Here is a 23,266-nt window from a genome sequence, read left to right as displayed (position 1 = left end):
AGGCTGATTTTAAATGCACTTTGGAAGCGTCGGCCATAAGCTATTTAAGAAAGATGGACATAACCACCGTGCTGTCAGCTATATTTTGCATTTTGAACTGTCAGTACAACATTTTTGGTGTTGCCATTTTTTGTGCGGCCATTTTACATATATACACATTTTTTAGCCAAATGTTTAAATATTTGGACAAGAGGATGAAGTGATTCTCTGTTAACGTTAGCAAGCACAGTATGGATACAGTGCAGACACACAAAAGTTCATCTGAATTAGAAGGAAGTTGCTTTCTACAATTATATAATAAAGATTTACCATTACTGTCCTGGAAATGAAAAACTGAGCTAAAAGACACAGGAGTGTGTGAAAAGGGATGACCATGTACTTTTGGCCACATAGTGTAAAATGTATTAACAGTATTTTTGAGAACAACAGAAATAAAATTGTTGTAACAAAGGTAAAAAGTGTGTTACCTGCAGGTGTAGTCCATCTACAGCACAGCTGATAGAGTCCAAAGAGGGAACATGTCTCACTGATCCTGACTGGTAGCTATGAGGCAAAGGCACAAAAATTAAGAAATGAAGGCTCGCAAACAGAAATAAAAAAGCAAAAAAAAAGTAGCGACTGTCTGGAATGTGAAAATCACATAAAAAAGAACTTATTTTAGAATTAAAAGCCATAAACGCTGCAAAACACAACAAAGTCAAAGAGGAATGAAGTTGCTGGTATAAGCTCGGTGAAAGTTTGAAATGGAGCCGAAAGCCAGTAAAACACGCTTTGTTGTGATTGTCTGTTTACACTCTCATCCTGGACGTCTCGAGTTATCACCTCTGCAGAACGTGCACACTCTCATGTGCGTCAGTCATAAAAAGCTACGACTTTATGACTGTAACTGTCCGATCTGACACTTTGATTATCACAGCTCAGAAAACTATGTAGTCTAAGCCTGGATTTAACTTTGACTTGCATCAACTTGCACGAAAACAAAGTTTAAGGTGAGGTTTTTAAATATAGTGCAGTACACACAGTAAAGTTACAAACACGGTGACAAAACATCAAAATGAAAAGAAAGCAGCAGTGCACACTGATATTATTAGAATGTGAAATGAAGTGATATGAAATACTGTATTGCTGTAAACTGATATCAGCTTTGGTGTGTAACCCACCTGCTGATGCTGCTCTTCCTGGACAGAGTGTTACTGGGAGAAGCTGGAGGTGTCTGATAGGTGTAGTTGAAATCAGAACCTTTAAGGTCCAGGATCACCTGTAATACACACAAAAGACAGCTGTGGTGTTTTTTCTTTTATTTTTCAAAGTTGGGATGTTTCTACTGAAGGCATAAAGCTCAGAAATACATTAAGTGCTGAAGCTGGAACTATATTCAGTGGTGGATTAATACACATTTGCAGCTCCAGTGGGTATTACCAGAACCAAGTTAGTCAATGAAAGAGTGGGTCAAAATAAAGTACAGTGTGCAGTTTTTTGGACAAAGATGGGCCTCCGCAGATAAACCATGCTTTGCATACATACACAACACTTTCAGTAGGGCCAATCACTGTTGGTCGTAGTCTTTTTCTGACATTTGCTGAAAATAACAAGAAACAAAATAAAAAAAAATAAAACATCATCTGCCTTGAAATTGCTAATGTACTTGGGCGGGGCCTTCCAGGCATATTAACAGCCACCTAAATGTTTCTGGCAGCTTGAGCATTTTTTATAATCTCTCAGAGAAAACAATGTCTTCACTCTTATGTTGAAATTTAAGGTTCTTTTAATCTTTTTCAATGCGAAGGGGAAAAAAAGGAATATTAGTATTTTTTACTACAAATTAGGTTTGTTTTTGTTTTTTTTAATTAAATGAGAAGGACCTGCTGATTAAATGATTTGTCATGCTGGGCTACTTGTTTAGAGAAGCCCCATCTCCATGTGTTGAATTGCTTTGATCTGCAGTAAGCTGAAGGGCCACAAATCATAACCCGTTGCAAAAACTGATCTGTGTGCTGCAACATTAAGTTCACCAAGGTTACAGTGCAGAACAAGAGCTACTGTCAACTTGTCACAGCACTTGGCAATTAAAATATTTGTGGATGAGAGTCTCCCACCACAGAGAATACAAATCTGGGGAAAACAGAGTAATAGCACTAAAAATGTAATATTAGGCCTACAGAGGGTGCTAGAGGAGAACTGAAAGACCACTAAGTAATGATGGAGGAAGGTGGTTAAGGTACCTGCTCGCTGGCTGGTGGAAGTTTATTGGGTTCAGCTGTCAAGTTTGTCAGATCTTCCAGAATGGTCTGCAGGTGTGTCACCTCACCCAGCATGTTGATCTCATGGTCCTACAAGACAAGCTCCTTTTATTTTACTTTGCCAGGTTAGAAAAGTCTGAAAACGTTTTGTTCTGTATCCCTCTTTCACACACAGACACACACACAACTGACCAGCACAGGCTTCAGCATGCTGACAAAACTACAGTATCGAGCTCTTTCTTCTATCAGTGCTCTGCACACAGCTCGCTTCTCGGTCTCCTCCAGCACAGCGTAACGCACATTGACGTCCTGCAGCGCGTTGTCCAATTGTCCCCGAGCTTCATCCTTCCCTAAAACACAAACAGGAGGAACTGATGGTAGACCAGTCGAGATGATAGAAATATATGGAGACAGCAGAAATGTCTGTAGTCCAAAGCAATTCTGATATTTTAGTTTCATGATACAAGCCACCAGTATTACACACACACACACTCCTGGAACAAGACTCTTTGGATAGATGAAAGAAAGATTAACTCATAGCAAAATGATGAGAGGACAGGGTATGTAGAAGAAAAGGCTCATGATAGAGCCATCGTACAGATGGATGATGGCTCTAAAGGTACAGCAAATGCAACTCAATAGATCCTTAAGGCAAAGAAATTGACTTCTCCACTTCAGCTCAGCTAAAAATTCACTGCAGGAAGGAAAAACTAAGGATAAAATGACCACAAACGAGCAGAAACAGAAGGCAGCTGCAGTAAAGATCTCAAAAAGAATCCCAAGGAATGAAACAGCTGTGTGTGGAGAAAACCACACAAACTTTACATAGAAATTCGTGCAAATGAATGATAGGCATCATCTTAGTTTTCCAAACACTTTTGAACCTGTGACAAATGCTATGTTTAAAAACCATCTGTAATTTTGTAACAGTATATACATTTATTTTTGTGTAAAACCCATCAAATGAAAGCTGTGAGTCTGCACTTAATTACATTATCACCACAATGTTTCCCACTGTTTAATTTTAATTGGATTCAGCGTTAATTTTTTTTATGAAAAGTGAGGATATTATGCAAATGTCCTGATGCTTGATTACACAACAGTGAAAAACTTCCCACCATGCCATCTGTGGTAAAACTTTTCACACAAATCCATCATTAACTTTTTGATCAACTTTCTACTACAATATAACAACCAGCTAATGTTAAATCTAAAAATATTTGCTTTTGGTGTATTCATGGTGTGGAGGCAGTTAACCAAAGAAAGTATCACAGTTCTTATAAACAACATTAGTGCAACACCTCTTCCTTATAATGAGCAATACTGTGTGTGAAGGAAATCACACAGGCTCACACTGTGTTACCCATATGCTACCACCAGAGGGTAGAACAGCACCACATAAAAGCAGTGAAGACACACACGCAAACGCATCACACACATGCACACACGCAAACAGTCAGCTGTTTGTCACACACCCTGCCTGACCTTATCCTTCTGTGTGCGCTGAAAATAAGTGCTTAAAATGTGAAAATTAGTATGGCAATGTAGGATTTCCCAGCTCAGACTAACAAGACTGAGCGTTTTGTCATTGGTTAACAGGCATCTTGCATGCTCAGAATTCCTTCAATAATGTGTCAGTAAAGGCTCTGAGTAATTGAGGTGCTTTAGAGTGGGAAGGAATTTGAGTTTGAGGAAGAGAAACGGACATTGGTTTCCCTTTCTCTGACTCCTTTGATTTGATTTACTACATTGTTTACTGGACTCTATGCCAGCATGTGAACCATACCAGGCTTGTCACATGAGTCATGAGAAGCCCTGAAACCCAGTTCACCACTGCAACAACCTCGAGTCTTTGTTAGACAGAAATAGCCTTCACAAAGCTAGCCATGGGACAGTTCAGGAGTGATCTGCCTTGAAGATGATATTTTACAGTTCTGTTATCACCATTTTAGCTCTTATTCCTCCCTGTAAAGCAGGCGCTGGGTATTATGCTTAGCTGATGCCTAAACCCCGAAACCTTTCTAATGGCCATTAGGGAGCAACTCCTTGTTAGTCCATGACAAAATTACCCTATTGCTCTATAAACTTAGGAAACACTTTCCAGGTGAAAATTTGATCTCAAATGCTGGTTTCGAGTGTTATTAAAACCAAATTATATTTATTTTTTACATTATGGTCCTCATTTGAGTCACAAAGTAAGATAAAGCAGCTGGCCTCTTATGGGTGTGGAGTATCCCCTAGTTTTTCAATCAGAAAACACCAAGATGGCAACCATGAAAACAGTCAGCTTGAAGTTTCACAACAAAACTTCGGTAACTAATGGGTGGCATTATCTTGTCTTAATCTTTGATACAGAGTCTATTCTTTTACACTGCCAGCCATTAGACCCGAAGAGGGCACATTAACTGAGATAAAGTGAGCAAAGGCTCATATATGAACAACTGAATTCAGATATGACACACAAAGTGCTGAATTATGTTAAATGCCAAGTATTTGGTAGACTGAAATCCTAATGTCCTGGATCCTTGATTCAAAAAGCATCAACTATTCTCCAAATTTATGTATCAGTCTGGTGCACTCCAAGGTTCCAATATAAAGATCACATACAAAAAACAAACAATTTAAATGCTGCATCAGCTTTCAGCTAGCTTACATCATGCCAACTGTATCCTGCACTAGTACACAAGTTCATGGCTGTTTTATGAATATGGACTCGTCACTGACAATCATCAAAATGTAATTTTTGCCATTAAAAAACCCCCCAAAAAACCAAAACACTCCTGAATACACACCTTTGAGTCAAAGAACATATTTTTTTCACCAGCTGACAGAAGGCTCTGTCTCTTCAGTGAACTGTGATCAAATCCGCTCCCTCGTTTCTTTCTTTTCCACTCCAAACTAACAGTCTTCATGCCACACTGACAGGCTGTAGTATAGGTCAAAGCTGCATAACTAACAGATATTTCCACGCAACATTCTCAGCGTCTCTCCACTGGAGCCCACAAGTTTCCACATCACACTTCTGTAAGCTGCACACTGGACCTGCTTGTATGTACATGTGCTAAACTCATTTAAGGTGAGTGCAAAGAAACTTTCCCCCCTTCAGCAGACAAACATAAAAACCGCGTTCTGGTGTCAAAACCGGCACATACGTCATTCTGCTGCAAAGTTCAAACATCCAAGTGGAGAAACAAAAAGCAAAGCACATTTTTGAGAGCAAATTCTTCAGGATAATTTTCAGGATTTCCTTAAGAATCTGACCGATTTGTTGCACTAGAAAGATTCTGAAACTGAAGTTAACCTAAAATCACTAAAGGCAATCTGAAATGGTGTGTAAAAGACATGACTTAAATGTTTTATGGCATTTATAACACATGCTCCATGTGTCGCCACTGTGAGCACAAAGAAAGTCACTCCATGCAAACTGCTCCTCCACAAACGTCAACAGAGTTTTGATGTCACCAAAGCAATAAGGATTATTTCTGAACTGTGAATCATTCAATGTTACTGGAGGAGGAGAATGTTACAAAATCATTTCAAAGGATATGGGGGAGAATCTGACAGAGCAGAGATGTAACCAAATGAATTTTAGAAGCAAGTCTTGTCAGTCCAAAGCTCCTGGATGGATTATTTATTTATTTATTTTAAGGCAAAGGGTCAGTTTCCACCACAGTCTAGATTTCTACTAGAGATATGTGAAGTCACAGTATGGCTGCATTAAAAGCTCAGTACAGAGTGACAACACAATCAGTATCTGTGGCTCATCCCCACAACGCAATGATCTCAAGCCTTTAAATACCCTCAAATTTAGAAGCAACCCCCTACACTGAAAATTGAAGTGGGACGTCTGCCTTGTATTAACCTCTACTTTCCACATGCTTCAGCACAACACAACACACTCTTTGAGAGCAGAGGGAGGCTAACTACCAGGTTTAGTGGTACAGAAAGTCTCCCGTAGATTTCCCTTCAGGAATAATTAAGTGCCACTGAGGAATAACAGAGTCTGTAGGTGTAACTGTTTGGTACAGTGTTGTCTGGTCTGAGTCTGGCGGTTCAGAGTTCTGACCTGCAGACCACCCAACTGTGGAAACAACCACTGGATGTAAAAATGAAGCCGAGAGGCGGTGAAAGAAGTTTTCAAAGAATTCAAAGGATCATGCTGTGCAAAGCAGCAGCCTTCATGTTTCATACACAGCTTCCTTCATTTTATTCTAACTTGATATTCCTCAAACAATATCTATATAGTCTCTGACACATTTGTCTGTCAGCTTTAGATGCATTTTAGTTTAAGAACCTAAATGCAGGTAAGTTAACAAACACAATCAGTTAGGATAGGTGCCACTGGGCTATATAATATAGCGAGTATTTCCATACTGACTACATTTTATTTGCAATATTTTCTTACTTTTACTTTAACTGAACTCCAGCACTTGCAAACAGATGGTTGTTTCAAATGAACAATTACAGCCATCTAACATCTCACATTACAGCTCACAGCCACCTGCAAAATCCCACAAATTGATCCCCGGGCTTATCTGTTCACCAGATTCCTGTTAAACTGTTCTTTAATAAAGTTTGAGATATTTTTCCAGCAAACATGGTGCAAACAAAACCTCTTTCAAACTTCAACAGCGAGAAGTAGGAAAAACAGAGACGGGGACAGCAAGTCCTGTGAAAAACAGTGAGAAGCAATTTCCACAGCCAAACACAAACCCACACACACTGAAGACTGTGCAGACGTTAAGCTCAACCTAAACACAGCCTGTTCCCTCAGGTGTGTGTGAGAGCATGGAGAAGACTGAGGATAATTTCACGTTGCTAACAGAAGCTCAGTGTCCATGTGTGCTGTTAGTCTGACTTCTAGGCTCTGTGGAAACACTCACAGACTGCTGTTTCTACAAGGCTCCGGCTCACCACCCACAAAAACACAAAGACCTGAACTCAGAAGCTCCATCCTGCAAATTCATGCTGTTAAAGGTGAAACACAGTTCACGCAAAGCTAATTCTCACCAGCTGGGAGACATAATGTAAAGACACCTCATGGCTGCTTCCAAATGTAGCTCCAGCTTACCTCAATGCATTTGAGAATTTGTTCCTGTGGCCATTTTAACATTAATTTTCTCAATCTCTAGATGTTTATGGCTTAATAATGTATAACACACAAACTAAAATGCCTCAGGCAACCCAAAATCTAACCGATCTAAACCTAATTTAATTCTACTTAAGTCAGACACATGTAACCTGAGAAGTTAATGAGAGGAATCTTTTTCCTCTGGACTGCACTTCCCTGTAATCATGTGTCAGTCAAACAGTATGAGGAAAGAGGTCACTTATCAGTGTGTGGAGCTGCTTCCACACAAGCTGCAGTGAATATTGTCTTTGTAATCTGCAACAGCATGGCTGAATGGTGCGTTTTTATTTTTGTACAACAATAAGACTTAATGACACAAAAGAAGAGACTAAATCAGGCCCTGAATACATATATAAATGCACAGTGGTGGTGCAGCGGTTGCAATAAATGCAAGGTTAAATAATGAATGATCAGGCCCCATCATATCTTATAATATCATATTATCTCTGGAGCACTTAACTCTCTAAGTGCAGGCTTACTTGTGGTTCTTAAAGTCTCCAAAGTAAAACTAGTTGCAGAGCTTCAGCTATCAGACACCTCTCCTGTGGAACCAGGTCCAAGTCTGGCTTCAGGAGACAGACACCCTATCTACTTCTGAAAATAGGCTTCAAACTTTCCTTTTAATTTACAGATAAAGTTGGATCAGGAGACCTTGAACCATCCCTTAGTTATGCTGCTATAGGCTCAGACTACTACTCTTTTCACCGCCCGTGTGTTTATATGCTGTTAATGCATGTCATTAACTTTTGTCTCCTCATTCCTATAATTTGTATTTTGGCCTCATCTCTCCATGATCCCATTTCTTTATCTTTCCTCTTACCCCCAAAACCAGCCGTTGCAGATCACTCCCCCTTTACTGTGCCTGGTTGTGAAGTGTCTACTTATTCAAAGTAAGATCATGTGACTGTTGGGGTTTTCTCACTAATATTGTAGGGTATTTATCTTTCCATATGTTAAGTGTAGAGCTGGGCGATAGAACGATAACGATATGTATTGCGAAATAACTTTTTCTCGATAGAAAAATTTAACTATTGTGATAGGCCTCATCTCTTTTGTCCTCTTAAAAAAAAAAAAAAAAAAAAAAAAAAAAAAGAACAGCCAATCCAAATTAAGTAGCGCAGAGCCGAACCAATCACAGCTGCAGCGTCACGTCACGTGACTTGTTACGTACAGCACAAGCGCCAAGGCGCACATGTGTATTTGTTTTTGCAGCCGTGCAGCCCGGGTAATGAAGGAAATGAGTTTCCCGACTAGAGAAAAATCAACCGAGAGCGTGAGCGAAGGTTACCGAAGAAAAAACCGATGATGGTTCCAATGCCGGAGAGCTTGTCGAACGGAAGGGCCATGGAAGTTCCGTAGTGTGAAGGTATTTCGGCTATTTCAAGTCTGACAAAAAACAGAGTAGCGCGCACTGTAAATTGTGCCGAAAGCAAGTCTGGAAATACAATAAAGCGGTGCATGCTCAATCTCTGACTGAAAGCGCTAATTCGTCATTCGGCTTTTGTCAGACTAAAGTCACTGTTAAAACTGTTTGAAAAGCTAAGCTATACAACAAGGAGAGATTGAGAATTTCCTTTTAGTTTCTCAGTTTATTTGATATTGACAAAAGTTAGTCAATTTTGTCTGTTCTTCTGTAAAACGAACTAAGATTTATTTTTAGAATTATATTTTGTTTCTAAGTGGAATCGACAATTTAGTGGTCTGTTTTGTTTGTTCTATTTTGAAACTTAAACGCTTTAGCGGCTGCCTTTTGTGTAGTTTGCAATATTTGCCTTTATTTATCTGAAACTGAAGTCTCATGTTCCTTAAGTACATCTACCCTGTTGAACTTATTATGGGAAATAAATATTTAAATCAAAACAAGCTGCTAATTATTGCATATTTTACTTGTGAGCAACGGCACATTTAAATCTTACAAATATAGTTATTTGGCTTATATCGTGATATATATCGTTATCGCCTGAAATGAAAAAAACATATCGTGATATGAAAAAAATCTTATATCGCCCAGCTCTAGTTAAGTGCATAGATATAACTGTTGCTGTAAACTGCTGCTATAAAGATCAAAAATATAAATACAAATACAAAAGTGTGAAAAGGTAAATGCAGATGTGGAAGATATTCGTATTACTGAATACAACTTTACTAATTGTAAAAAGTACAGAATCCCAAAAGGAAAAAGAAGCTGTGGGCAGCTATAAAATAAATTATTATTTGTATTAAATGCAATTATTGTGTCTAAAATAATAAAACTAATATTTCTTTACTCCGTGTCACTTGCAGTTTTGTTAGACTTTAGAAAAATCTAACAAAACTGAAATTAAAAATAAAAAAGGGCATGACTGTCATTTAACTTAACTTAGCTATTATCATTTGTTAGTGGAGTTCATCTGAAAAATTCCTTGTAGTGACAACAGTAACTCAGCTCAAGTATGAATTCAAAAACCTCCCAGCCACCACTACATCTTCCATGGATCAAAAATGTAACACAATCTGAAATAAACTTGTATAAAACATTCCCAACTACACACCCAAGGAATTAGACTTGAGCCAAAATATGATCTGTTCACTCAGAGAAAGCAAACCCAACCATGAACCAGGGTTCAGGTTTGGTTCTTGGGTACTGGAGGCTTAGCAGATCAATTACGACCTCTTTAATTATATCCATATATTGATACCATCTCCCATTATTTAGTGCAAGGTTATTATAGCTAACTAGAACTAAAACTAGTGTAAAAATATCCATGGTTTTTTTTTTTTTTTTTTAAAAGGGGGCGGGGAACAACCAAAATGATTTTCTGTGCACACAAAAGTAAAATAAAAAAAATATAGAGGGCAAGTATTTTTTTTATGAAGACTGTTCAATTTCAACAGCTTGTAATGCCAAATGATGCCTGCAAAATATTTTTGAAGCACAATGACTAATTTTGATGCTGATGCTCAGCTGCTTTTAAAAGCTTACTCATTACACAGTCTAGACCGTCTGCGTCACATGCTGATGATGTCTTTGGTGTGAGACAGGTGGTCAGGCAGTTTTAGGTGATGTCAAAGGTTTCTGCAGCACTCTCCAAGGCAGGATGAAACCAGTAGAAGCTGTATGCAAAACCTGTCTGGATATTCAAATGAGGACATTTAACGTCCTTTAACCTCCCTGCTCTTAATCTCTTAAATCAACTATACTCCTTTTATACCTCATTGTTCTTGCTGTCCTTTTACCTTACTCTGCTTTCTAGCTCTATCAGCCTCTCTTCTTTATTATTTTCTTCCTTTGTCCTCACTATTTTCCACCATCAAATACTTCTCTTCACTTCTTCGACATCTTCAGCCATGAAGCTTCGCTCGATTCTCTTACACTCTGGATTTTTTTTTTTTTTTTTTTGTAACTCTTTCTTGCCTTTTAGAGCAAAGCAACAATACTGCTTCCTCCTGCTGCTCCTCACTATGAACTTCGTCATCCCCAGTGTCTGATGGCATCAGTTATTCTTTCCACCTTTTATCTTTTATTTTTATTCCATTCCCAGAGTTTACACGTCACATTTTCTGTCTCAACTGTCTTCTCTTTACAAATCTCTCTACTTCTCCTCCTCTTAATGCATTTTTCCTTTATCCATCTTTTTTTAAACACAGTAAACACAGCTGAGTCATAGAGATGATGACTTCAACCCATCACTCTCATCCTCTTCCTCCTCCTCTATTAACAGAGCAACACAAGGAGGTTTAAGTTTATCAACCACGCAAGATTTGTTTAATTTCTCTTCATTTCCTTGCCATGTACCCTCTTCTGTACCTACATTTTGTTATAAATTAAGTTTATATTTCTCGTGTTAAAGAAAGCATAAAGACAAAGCAAATATAAAAAGTATAAATATAAGGCTGGTGAGGTGGCAGAGGCAAACGTTAGAGGGCAGAACGTTGAACCAATAATAAAATAAAATAACTATTTCCTAAAATTAACTATTAAAGTCTAGTTAACAATCACTGATTACAATGCATTATGGAAAATAAATGGTACAGAAATAAAAGATGAGACTACCTTTTAGAAACTGAAGTAACTATTACTAGTACTATTTACATAGTGCTAGTAATAGTGGCTATTTACTAGTGGCTATTTACATGTAAAAACCTCCTCTAGGCCTAAGGGGCTGAGGCAGTGACCTTCTCGTGCTTGGAAAATTACCAGAAATTCAAATTTCATGGCAATATCTGACATTTCCTCGACATCTTCTGTGCTGCCATCAAACGCCCGTGAAAAACAGCAATTTGAAAGTGCTGTTTACTGATGCAAACACTTGTAATGCAGTGAATCATTGCAATTGCTACAACTTAACAGATTTTTTTTAAGCAAACCTCTACTCAACCGAACATGTTTTTAGTTAGTAGATGACATGCACTGCAACTTTTAAGATATGCAAAGACATGCTATCAAGTTTCTAAAACACTTAAAATCACCTTTATGTCTTATTTATGTTTCCCCATATCTCTTCCCACCATCTGCCTCCCCCCCCACACACACAGCAGTTGTAGATTCCCTATCCGAAAGTGGTTAAACACCACATAATGATAGACTACACATTCACACACAGAGAATCATATGGGATGAGATGATTAGTGAAGGAACAGATGTTTACTGTTATGAGGTCTTCTTTTAATTCAAACATACATCAGCAAAAACAGACTACAAAAATGAGCCTGTGAGGAGGAGGAGGAAAAAGATGATTGTACAGCGAGGAAAACTGCTAAAAATACAGGAGCTCAACATAGTTTCATGTAGGTTTAACTATGATACAACAATATCAATGTCTGGACTATGATTGTGCAGAAAAAATCCAATACTGCAAAGTTTCACTGGGAACAAGATTGAACAAAAAACAACATATTCAACACAGCTAATCCATAAAATGACAAAACGTTGTGGGCTTTATTTCTGTTTAAGACTCCTTGTACCAACAAATGGCTCAGCAGTTAGTCTCTCAGTCTGTCCCTACTTATTATATGGTGTCTACACACAGTGAGAGCACTGTACAGCAGGATAATTACAATGTGAAGCCCTGATTGGTGACTGTTTTGGTGCATTGTGCAGGGGAGGAAAAAAAAAAAAAAGATGCTCTCATGTGCATGTGTGTGTGCTCTGTCATTACGTGGTGACAACATGTGAAGCTGTGGTTCAGTCTCTGTCTTTGAGTTGCTTTTGCTTACTTGTTTACTTATGGTCTCTCTCAGCTTTGCAATTCTCAGAGAGCGTACAGTTCATTCAAACCTCAATTTCAATTTTTGCAGCCTTGTCCATCATTTCTATAAGCAATTACTGCATTGGACCAGCTGATTTCAAAGAGAACTTTATAATACCTTCAGTGTTACAGTAAAACAAGGGATGATTAGAAACACTGCCAGCCTTGTCTATATGCTTGTCACTTTCAAACTGACCTACATTGAGAGAAGTCAGAGAACTTTTAGCATCAACTTGATTAAAGCTTTTTAGCTTCAGATAAAAAATTTCCGGCATAACAGCACCAGCTCAGGGCGGATACGTGAGATCTCTAACTTTACATATTCAGCACAGTGTTATCATTACAAGTAGAAAGCACAGCTGAAACCATAGACCCAAGCTGTAATTAACCCAAATTTTTCTTCAAATGCTCCGACTTTCTACTGATCTTTTAGACTGCCTGAAACTATTGTGGTCAGTCCTTTTGAGCTCAGAAGTCAGAATAAAGGGAATGTTGCAGAAAAAAGACAGAAAGCAGAATTAAGGACCAAAAAGGAATAGGCGAGTAGCAGAAACGTGTTCAGGGATGTTAAAATCACAGGCATCACTGTTTACCCTGGGCGGGTCTGCACTTGTGATGTGTGCTCGAACTATTTTTGTATCTTTGCATTTGCCTATTGGATTTTGTCGAGCCACAGGACAGAGAAGATATTTGTATAGATGCCTTGAGGTTGCATTTCAATCTTGGTGTATGCATGTGTGTTTATGAATGCAAGAGTGTGCATTTGTGGCATTTCTGTTTTGTTTTGTTTTTCCATTTCTTTCTTTCTAGCATACAATGCCTTCTGCAGTCCTTCCTAGCAAGCTTTCAGTTTGTTTGGTAATGGGATGTCAAGGCTAGGTGCAACCATTGCAACTGCAGGGTGTGTTACTTTGATAGCAGGGGAGGGAGTGGCACAGGTATCTGCCTGCCAGTATACCTGGTTTCTATGGCACAAGTCCAACTGACAAGCCTGGAGTCTGACTTCAGGCCTCACTGTACAGAGGCTGCTCTCACAGTATTTATTCAGTGAAAAAATACTGGCAGATTTAAAATAATGATCAATTACAAAATTACTATGAGCACAAAAGCTGATTATTCCCCTCCATTTTGGGTAGGGAAGACATTTAATCTCATATTGGCTATGCTAAAAAAGTGGCAATTACCTTACTGTCGTAAGGTAATTGCAGCAAGCCCCAAATCAAACCCAAACAGTCCAAGAAGCACGAAGTAAGTGGAAACAAATCCACGTAATTCTAAGGTCAAGACCAACAAGACCAAACAAGATTAACAAGCACGAAGGAGATACGCCCTCAGACAAGATCAAACAGCCGCAAGGTAGCACCAACCATGTCAACAAGTCATTGTTTACCCCAAAGCCCAAACACAATTTAAGGAACAACAAGTTCCATTGCCACACAGGCCAGGCCAATGATCATTTCTAGTGCAAGACTAACAGTGCAGTTCTAGTACTACAGATTATTTCTAAACCCAATAAAGTTAAGTGTATCTATCATTTGATAGATGAGTTTTTGAGACCACTATTTCTCCAGATGCTCCAAATTAGTACAAAGAAATAAGCAAGGATGACTTTTTACTATTGATATTTGCGTGGTGACACACAGTATTTGAGTTAAAATGTCAAAACTTTGAAAGAGCTCATTTTTTTATATACTTAAAACCAAAGTGGTGCATAACTGTTCTTTTAATACATAAATATGTTTTAAGATTGGATTTTTCTTCTTCACTTGGGGCACAGATGACAGAATGATGGCCATGCCATAATGTGGCAGAGAGCTGACAACACTCATGTTAACACAATGAGGGCAGGATCAAAAAGATCCATGTTGTTTACTATGGAGATTAGCTCACTGTGGAAGATGGCGTACATATATAGAAGGTGGAGCCTTCTATAAATAAGCTGTGATATCTGCATGTTTTACAACTTATATATACATGGGAAAAAAATGTTTTGTCCTTTTCTTCTTTTTAGACTGTTTTCTGTTGTCCGAGTGCAGCTGAAAACCTGCTGGAGGTGAAATGAAGGTGGTGATTCTTACCTTTTTTCACCTTCTTCTGCAGTTTGATGGTGTCTGAAGATTTCTTCTTGATGTCTGCTCTGGCCTTCTTGTACTCTGAACAACAGGAAAAAGCAGAGTGAGGAAGCTTTTGCCTTTGCCTAAGTGTCTGTTAGTGCGCGCTAGCCTGTTGACATACCTTTGGCGTGGTCTTTATCCAGCTGACTGGCCACTTTTTTCCACTCCTCCATTTTCAACTCCAGTGGTGTGATGAGACCTTCTGAGAGGGACCTGAGGGCAAAAAGAGATATATAGACTCACTTTCTAAAACACTGTGCTGAAACATTTTTTAAAATAATTAACACTGTAAATCAAAAGAGCACTTTAGTGAAGTTCCAGTAACTGAATTCTGAATAAAATCATTTATTTATAATTATTCTTTTTTTGTATGAAGGTGATGATCATCCCATGATTAGCCTTAGTATGTATCAAGTGCTTCCTTTGTCTGTTTTTGTCTGGCCAACAGTCAACAACATAAAAATATTCATTTTATGAAGAGCTGCTTATAAATTGACTTTTGTCCATCCGTACAGTAACTAAACTAAAGGATTAGTAAACAAAACTCCGGTACTAATTACATGTAGGCCAGTGCTTTATCAATTTAAAAAATACCAGCAATTGTAGGTTCTACTGCTCAACCTCCTAGTAGATACACCTATGGTATCAATTTTAAAATCCTACATCATCTTGTTCTTGAGTTATCGCATTCACAAGGTTTTCAGAAAACGTAACCTCTAACCAGAGGTCAGTCGAGGTCAGAGGTCACTGAGATCCAAAATTTTTAGTAGATGCACCCATGGTATCAATTTGAAGCGCCTACATATCCTTGTTCTCGAGTTATCGCATTCACAAACTTAGGTGTCCACACTGCCCATCCGGCAGGTTCATGACAAAATCCCACAAACTTTTAGAGCTGAGGAGTAAAAACTGCTCTCTAAACCCAGGTCTAACCCCCTCAGTGTGAGCATTCGATGCTTTCACACCCTCATGTTACTGTGGATATCTGGAGGAGAGAAACGGCACCAAACGTCTTTGTGATGAAATTGTATCAATCAGAAAAGACTCCTCACTTTTCAAATCAATCTTAGATCATCTTAGTTTATTTGCCCATGTTTCACACATTTTATTGAGCAAGACTTGCAACAAGTCATCAATTAAAATCTTAAAATCAATTCTAAACTTAAATGGTAATAAGAATGATAGGAATAATCTGTACTTTATGTAGACTTACATGTATAACAACTTTCAAAATAAAAGAGGAAATAAAAGCAACCATGACCATCTCTAGATTTCCTTTTTTGTATAAAACTGAGCTGACCTTACTGAGTCTCCGGAGCTGCCTAAAACATGACTGAACATCTGAGGTGACCTGCTTTTTCAACGTGAAGTGACTGAAGTGATCAAAAATGACACCAAGGTTTTTACAATATGGCCCCATATTTAGTGAATGAGAGCCCAAATGTGTTTCGGTATATGTGTTAGGAGCTTCCATTTTACTGTTTTTCATAATTTAAACAAACTGGCCACACCCTACAAAAGCCGTTTACAACAGACAATCTGAATAGTAACTTTAATCTAGACTTCTTTTTCTTCAAATGAGTGGTTCAGATAACTGAACTGGGAATCTGTTCTTGCGTGCACTTGATGCTAAATTATGTGCTGCTGCTGTGTCTTTACTATGAAGCTGCTGAGTTGTGTTAAATAAGGCTGTAAAACCACAACTTTATTACTCAGTAAGGGACAGAATAACTTAACCTGAGCATTACCTCAGCAGGCTGGAAAGAGACAATTTTACAATGTAATAATGCAGCTGCTATAGGAGATATCTGCTACCTTTAAATAAGATGTTTTCTTTAACCTTCTCATTTATATAGATGAAAGAAGATGGAAGAACAAAACCTGTAGGGGACTCCAGACAGGCAGCACAGGTATACCTAATAATGTGGCTTCTGAGTGCATGTGTCGTGATCCGCATGAGACAATATATGCGTCACTGACTGACACCTCTGCTAATGACAGCAGACAGTAATGAAAGGACAGCTGTAATGTTGCAGTGACAGTGATAATGGGTGAAATCAGGATAGCATGCAAGTCCAGCTTTCTCACACTCTCACACACACACAGCCTGTTGGTGTTAACATATGTCTGTTGGAAATAATTACCTAATTCCCACACTGCCTGATAAATGGTGTCACCACACCATCATTCAAACCTTCACCTGTCTCACCTCCCTCCTACATAAAGATTATATTCATAGCTGTGTGTGAGTGGAGGGTGAGAATTTGTGTCTTACGTGGTAAACAGTTTAAGTTTGGACTCGATGCTCCGGTGTCTCATACACATCCTGGTTAGCGCTGAGCCTATTTCCTTGGTGGCACCTGGAACAATCAGAAAACAAACTTTTATTTTTAAAAAGAAAAAAAATCAGAATAAAGTTCATTTTAAAGCACTCACAAAATTAAATAATAAAATGTAAATAAATTACATTATGGTATTAGGTTATGGCTTATATAGTTTTTTTCTATGAGATTAACTGTACAAACTGATACAGAGAACCACAGGAGTGGTTCTATTGATCTAGAATTCCTAACAAGTGTTAGTGTTGTTTTTTTTTTTAAGGGTCCAACACTGCTGATCAAAAAAAAAAACAAGAGGGGAAGCAAGAGGAGAAGAGCAATCTTCCTTTCAGGACATGTTTCCTGCCCCAAAGAATTTTTTTTTTTTTTTTTTTTTAATCCACATAAAGACAAAAAGCTTCACCCAGACCTGACGGAAAATGAATTAAAATAACACAGAACAACATATTTTTACAGTTTTTAATAAAAACAGTAAAGATGTCTTTACCCAAGCATTTATTAATTTCTTTTTTTAATCTGAGAAATAGCACTTTGTGTGAGAAGCACAGTCAGTGGCTTTACTGCCTGGGACTGATCATTGTTACGGGTGGAGTCCACCCCACGCTTAACGAGTCAGTTTCCTGTCCGAGTCAGGAAAAACCTATCTTGGCTAACTAGCTAGTCAAGCTCTGTGGTTTTCAAAAAATTTTGTGCAGAGGCTGATCATTAAGGAAAACCAGGATTTGCCAGTAATGCAAAAAATTTGTGTGTTCATCAAGACACACACCTGTTGCTATGCATGCTCTAAGCATGAATTAAATAAATTGACTTGTAATCCACATTATTAGAGAGATTTGGTTGGATTTTGTTGGTATTTGCTGACTGTATATTTCTGAGAGACATCAAAGGAGCTGCTGAAAGACCAGACATAAGACAGAGTCAACACCTCCGTCAGTTTAAAAGGAGCTCTTATCACTGCAATTTTACCCAGACGACTATCGTCAATGTGGCGACTCTTATTTATTTTTTAAAGCTTTTTACTGCTGCTGCTGAAAATATATTTAAAAAACCAGTGAATGACATCTAGATCATAATCTAGTTCATCATGAGCAGATGACAGGATATCTGTCAGGTTTTTGTATAACACACCACCTTAAACTTTATATACTTCAAAACAACATAAGGGCTCCGATTATCGTCTCGAAATCTAGAGGTTTCTGAGCTCAGCTGATCTAAACGACGTCTCTACATGGGACTAAACAGAATTTCCACATCATGATTTTGAGTGTCTGGCAATCCTTGCAGCAGCAATTTATATCTGATTGTTCAGATTTATATTAACATATGTAGTGAAGACATAGAAGGACTTTGACAAGACGTATTAAGTGTATTTATGTTTCGCCAGTAGAGCTGAATTTGCTCACTAAGTTGCAGTCATGACAACAGACAAAAACTAATCAATGAAAATTATCGACAAAATCGAACATGATGACACAAAATAGCTCAATGAAGTAAAAAAAAAAAAAAAGTCTAGTAAAGAGCTTGAAACATACAAATGCTAAATAAAATAAAAATGGTGAATAGAGTAAAATTGTAGTAGAAATCAGTCTAGAAAAAAAATTCTCAGATGAGTAAATGAGTTTTTGCCTGCATGATCTGTAAAACACATAAAAACAGGAGCTGAACTGAAGCCCTTGAACAATACAGCAGTTTGTGTGAGGTTGTTGCTTCATTAAAGGCTATTTGGAAATCATCGGATTAAAATCTTATGACGAGTGGTGCAACATGTGTTGAAATGATAGGTGTGTGTCTCATTTTGTTAATAAATTATGTAAGAAAGACACCACCTCCTTTAATAACCAGTTTGGGTTTATATGATGTTACAATGTTGGCTTCATGCTGAAACGTCCACAAAAGCATGACAAATGCAAACACAGCCAGGACATATTTAAACACACTGACTAATACACATGTGATAATGAGCTTGTGTGCACATCAGGAAGTTAGCTCTCTCAGTCTCTTTCTCCATCTTTATATCTTCTACAAAAGGTATTCCCTATTTGCTCCCATTTCAAAGAACAATGATCTGAGTGGGTGAGAGCCCAGAGCTGTGATGTTTCATGTTATGAATCGAGACATCATATATGAACACATCCATTACAATCTCCAGACCAGAAATAGAGAGAAGTGTTTGCATCTGTTAGTTTGATTGTATATTTAGGCTTGATGTAACACCATGTTTGCAGTAGGGATAAATACCAGAATAAATACCAATAGATGCCAAAATACTGTAAAGGCAGTGGTACTTGTTTTTCTTTGTTACCATAGTACCATATGTACTGAGGTGACAGTTCTTCTAGAAATGAAACAGGCAGCGTACAACTACAAGTGCTGTAGTCTAACTTTACTTGAAGAAAAATAAAAAGATACCCCACAAGAACAGTAAAAAGCACACATGGAAAATGGTGATTGGTGCAGCTGCCACGACAGCTCTGCTCTGACACATTGATAAGATTGATAAGGAAGGTTGAGCTGGCTAGGGAAGTAATTTGCATTGGAGGGGGAATGACCAAAGGGGTGAAACTGATTTGCAAAAGGAAATATGCAAATGATGTTATCATGTATTTTGGATCAAGGGAGGAAATACTTCCAATTTAGCAAAGCACTTAAAAGACCGACATCCAGATAGGTTCAATATATACACGTTTTCCTGAAATACATTTTATCATTTTGTTTGAGAAAGCTGGCACTGCCGCTGTGAAATCAACTCTGCTCCATAGGCTAAAATCTTTGCAATGCCTAGTATTTAATGCTTATGATAATGTAATGCAACTATAATTATAGCAAGCTTCAGGGCAACTATCCTAACATTTCCATTAAAGCCTCTCCAACAAAATTTAATGAATGATCTGCCACTGCGTCTATGTTTTAAAACAAGCTTTTAATAAAGGAGCTTTGTATGTCGGATGATCACTTTGTTTTGGTATCAAGTTGAGTTTCATGATTGAGAATCATGTAATTCAAGTGGAATTGGTACTGACTACTAGATTTCTGGTGTTGAGACATCCCTAGTTTGCAGAGACATTTTTTTATTTCACTGGGGTTGTTTTCGTCAGTAAAACAGTGAGGTCTGTGGGGACGCCACGGTGAGCCATTTTACATACAAAAACCAGACTAAAAGAGTTAGAACTAACACACACACACACACACACACACACACACACACACTTCAGGTAAGTTTTATGATTTAATAACATTTTAACTGATCAGCTGAAATTCATTCTGTAGCCTAATGGTCACTAATTACAGTAGGCCTGTTCATTCAAGGTTTAAAAACAAAAAACAACAAAGCTCTCCTGCTGATATAGCTTCCTTTCCTTTCCTTTGTAAGGTAAGTGGGAAATAAAGTTCTCAGTGTGTGTCCATCTCTCTGTGGTTACACATTTTGCTTTTAGGCCACCCAGGACGCAGTATGAAAGATGGATAGCACTGCCTTAACAAGTTCATTTTGATGGCATCTCTTGTCCAACTCTGGCAGCTATTTGTATATTTTAGCAGGGATGACAAAATGACTAGACAATGAAGAAGCTTACTTAATCATAAGACATCTTCAGAACATTTTCATAACACTATAGAAAATGCGTCAACGTAACACATCAAGTCAGTGTAACACAGCACCAGTTTCTGTACCAAGTGTTTCTTAGTACAGAATTTACAGCATAGCAGCCTGTGTGATGGGGAAAAAAAAATCAAGAAGCACTGGCAAAAACCCCTGGTGAACTCATGTTTAAGAAACCAGCTTGGGATGATATGAGCGTTGTGGTATCCTGTTCAAAGCCGCCATTAAGAGATGAGTTCACTGTGGTCATATAGGGACAGACATGGTCAGCAACAACACTGTGAAAGACTATGATGACTAAATCTTGCTCAGCTGCCACCATGAGGCTAAAACCCACAGCAGCATGAGATGTTAATGCAATCAGGACAGGTACCATTCTTTACTGTTTACACCAAATTCTGACGCTGTCATCTAAATGATACAGCAAAAATTTATACAGAGATTCTTATATGCATATGTTTGTATTATTAAAATGAATATCTAAGGTTCATCCAGGTTGCAGTGTGTTGAGCCTATTGATATCTATCAAATATAGCTTTTTTTACAGTTTGTATTGTTTCTTAAGGCTTTCTGTAACTTTATTATAGAGAGATAGGTAGATATCTATAGATAGATATAGAGAAAGATATGTAGATAGACAGACAGATATATCGAAATACATATAAAGCCTAAAGGTGAGTACGCATTAAATTCCTTGTGGATGAGCAGTTTCTGAAAAAGACACACATGCTGTTTAAACTAATTTCCCAATGCTACACTTGATCTCCAGCAGTAGTCTTGACCATGTCTACATGCTTTAAAGCAGTGAGATTCTGCCACGTGACTAGCCGATTAGGTATTTGCTATAAAGAGCAGTTGGGCATAAAGTGGCTGGTGAGTGTATGGGACCTTTATTCAGATTTGTTCCACATTTCGTAGGTCACATAAATGTTAAGGCAGAAGAACTAGAAGGGGGAAAGAAATGCCTCTTCATTTCAACAGTGAGTCCTCTGTCGTCCTCTGCTCATCATAAAGCTTTCTTTGTGGGACTCAGTGTGTCTGTGGACACAGCACTTCCTGTTAAACTGTTAATGTTTTAGTGTCTGAGACAAACAAACAGAACCGTTACTTCCACAGCCCGTTTTCCTTTTGTTATGTTTTGTTTGTGTTTTTGTACAACAAAAATGACAACTTTTGACAAAGCAATCCTGTTAATTCATTCAAATTAAAAAAACAAAAAAACAAAGGCAGTTACATTCCTAAACTGGTTACTATCCTAAGCACCAGAAGTCTGGGGAAGTTGTTTTTTTTTTTTTTTTTTTTTTTTAGATTTATCTGGTCGGTCAATCATCCTTTTCCATCCACTTACTTTCTTAACTGTTTATTCAATTAACTTATCTTATTTCTTAAAGAACAAGAGGCTGGGTATACCCTGGATGAGTCGGCAATATGCTATATGACCCACAGTCAGACATACAACAATTTACATTCTGACCAACAGGATTCATCAATAAACCAGGATCTAACATGTATGTCTGGAACCTGGAGTACTCAGTGAAAACTGGATATAAATTCAATTGAAGAACTGAAAAGTGCCTTTCCCAGCTATTTGCAGCAGCTGATTAGAAGTCCTAAACAGTTGATAAGAAGTCTAAAAGATATAAATGGCACAAAGTCATCAAGGCTAAAATTAGGTTAATTATGATGCAAGTGAAAGAACGTAGCTGTTGTCTCAAGGTCCTTTGTTTTCTTTTGATAAGACATTTAACTGGCATATTTGGCACACCCATTCTATTTCCACTGACTAATATTACCCAACTACAATTTTTTAAATATAAAACAGACCTCAAGCAGGTCTGTATCGGCTGCATATCCAAAAACAAAATAGACACTACTATGGAACCATTAATTCTACCTATAAAGACAGGAGTTTGCAATGGTGTTGAGGAGCAAGATTGTCCTTTCTCTTTTAAAACAAATGTGGACGTCCTTTCAATGTTTTTCAGGCCTCTGGCAAAGATCTTTTGCTGATTTGTGACTGTGTGGGTATGTTCTGTGATTTCAGCTCTCCTACTTTGACACTGAATCGAACAATTAGGGACATCCACTATACTCAGCTCTACTGTGATGAAAGTGATACAGCAGATTTTCAGCAAAGAGACTGATCTGTGTGAGCTCACACCGACTCATTTTGTGTTGTTTGAATATCTAAATCAGAGAGCTGCACAGGGAGGAAGCAGGAAAGCTCACATAGGCTGCAAAGCTGACTCATAACTGACACGTTTAAAACAAAAGGACAATTACACTGGCAGATCAGGTGTGTCTTCTCATCCACTCATAGAGCGATCTAAGAGTAAAACTGAACTGACTTTCACATTAACACTCAATCTATCGTCCATCACTTCATCTGCCTCTATAGATCCTCTTTCTTTCTTATCCATTCTCAGTGCCCCCCCTCTCCTCCAGACTTCTGTTATCCCCTTTACTTCCTTTCAAACTCCTCTCTGCTGCAACTAAACAAAATAATTATGAGCCCGACATGTGCAGCAACATGGTGTACAGCAACATTCATAAACACGTACTCTCAGGTATGAAGTTTAGGTTCATTTCACGGGTGGGGCAAGGTGTGTTTTTTTG

General features: G+C 38.0%; 1 protein-coding gene across 2 annotated transcripts in view; it reads right to left on the bottom strand.

The window, feature by feature from the left end:
• The window catches only part of mtss1 (MTSS I-BAR domain containing 1), an 84,302-nt gene that overhangs the window by 12,424 nt on the left and 48,612 nt on the right, over window positions 1–23,266 (bottom strand). For both annotated transcript variants that reach the window (XM_031735820.2, XM_039612104.1), the window contains exons 4-10: window positions 16,989–17,073; window positions 14,835–14,926; window positions 14,678–14,752; window positions 2,433–2,590; window positions 2,223–2,330; window positions 1,161–1,258; window positions 468–543 (exon numbers count right to left, since the gene is read on the bottom strand). In XM_031735820.2, coding sequence (XP_031591680.2) covers window positions 468–543; window positions 1,161–1,258; window positions 2,223–2,330; window positions 2,433–2,590; window positions 14,678–14,752; window positions 14,835–14,926; window positions 16,989–17,073 — 692 coding nt within the window. The remainder of the gene's footprint in view (window positions 1–467; window positions 544–1,160; window positions 1,259–2,222; window positions 2,331–2,432; window positions 2,591–14,677; window positions 14,753–14,834; window positions 14,927–16,988; window positions 17,074–23,266) is intronic.

Source organism: Oreochromis aureus, linkage group 5 (assembly GCF_013358895.1).
Source record: "Oreochromis aureus strain Israel breed Guangdong linkage group 5, ZZ_aureus, whole genome shotgun sequence".
In the NCBI taxonomy this organism is placed as follows: Eukaryota; Metazoa; Chordata; class Actinopteri; order Cichliformes; family Cichlidae; genus Oreochromis; species Oreochromis aureus.
The sequence above is the reverse complement of the archived record's forward strand: the minus strand, read 5'-3'. Positions and strand labels throughout refer to the sequence as shown.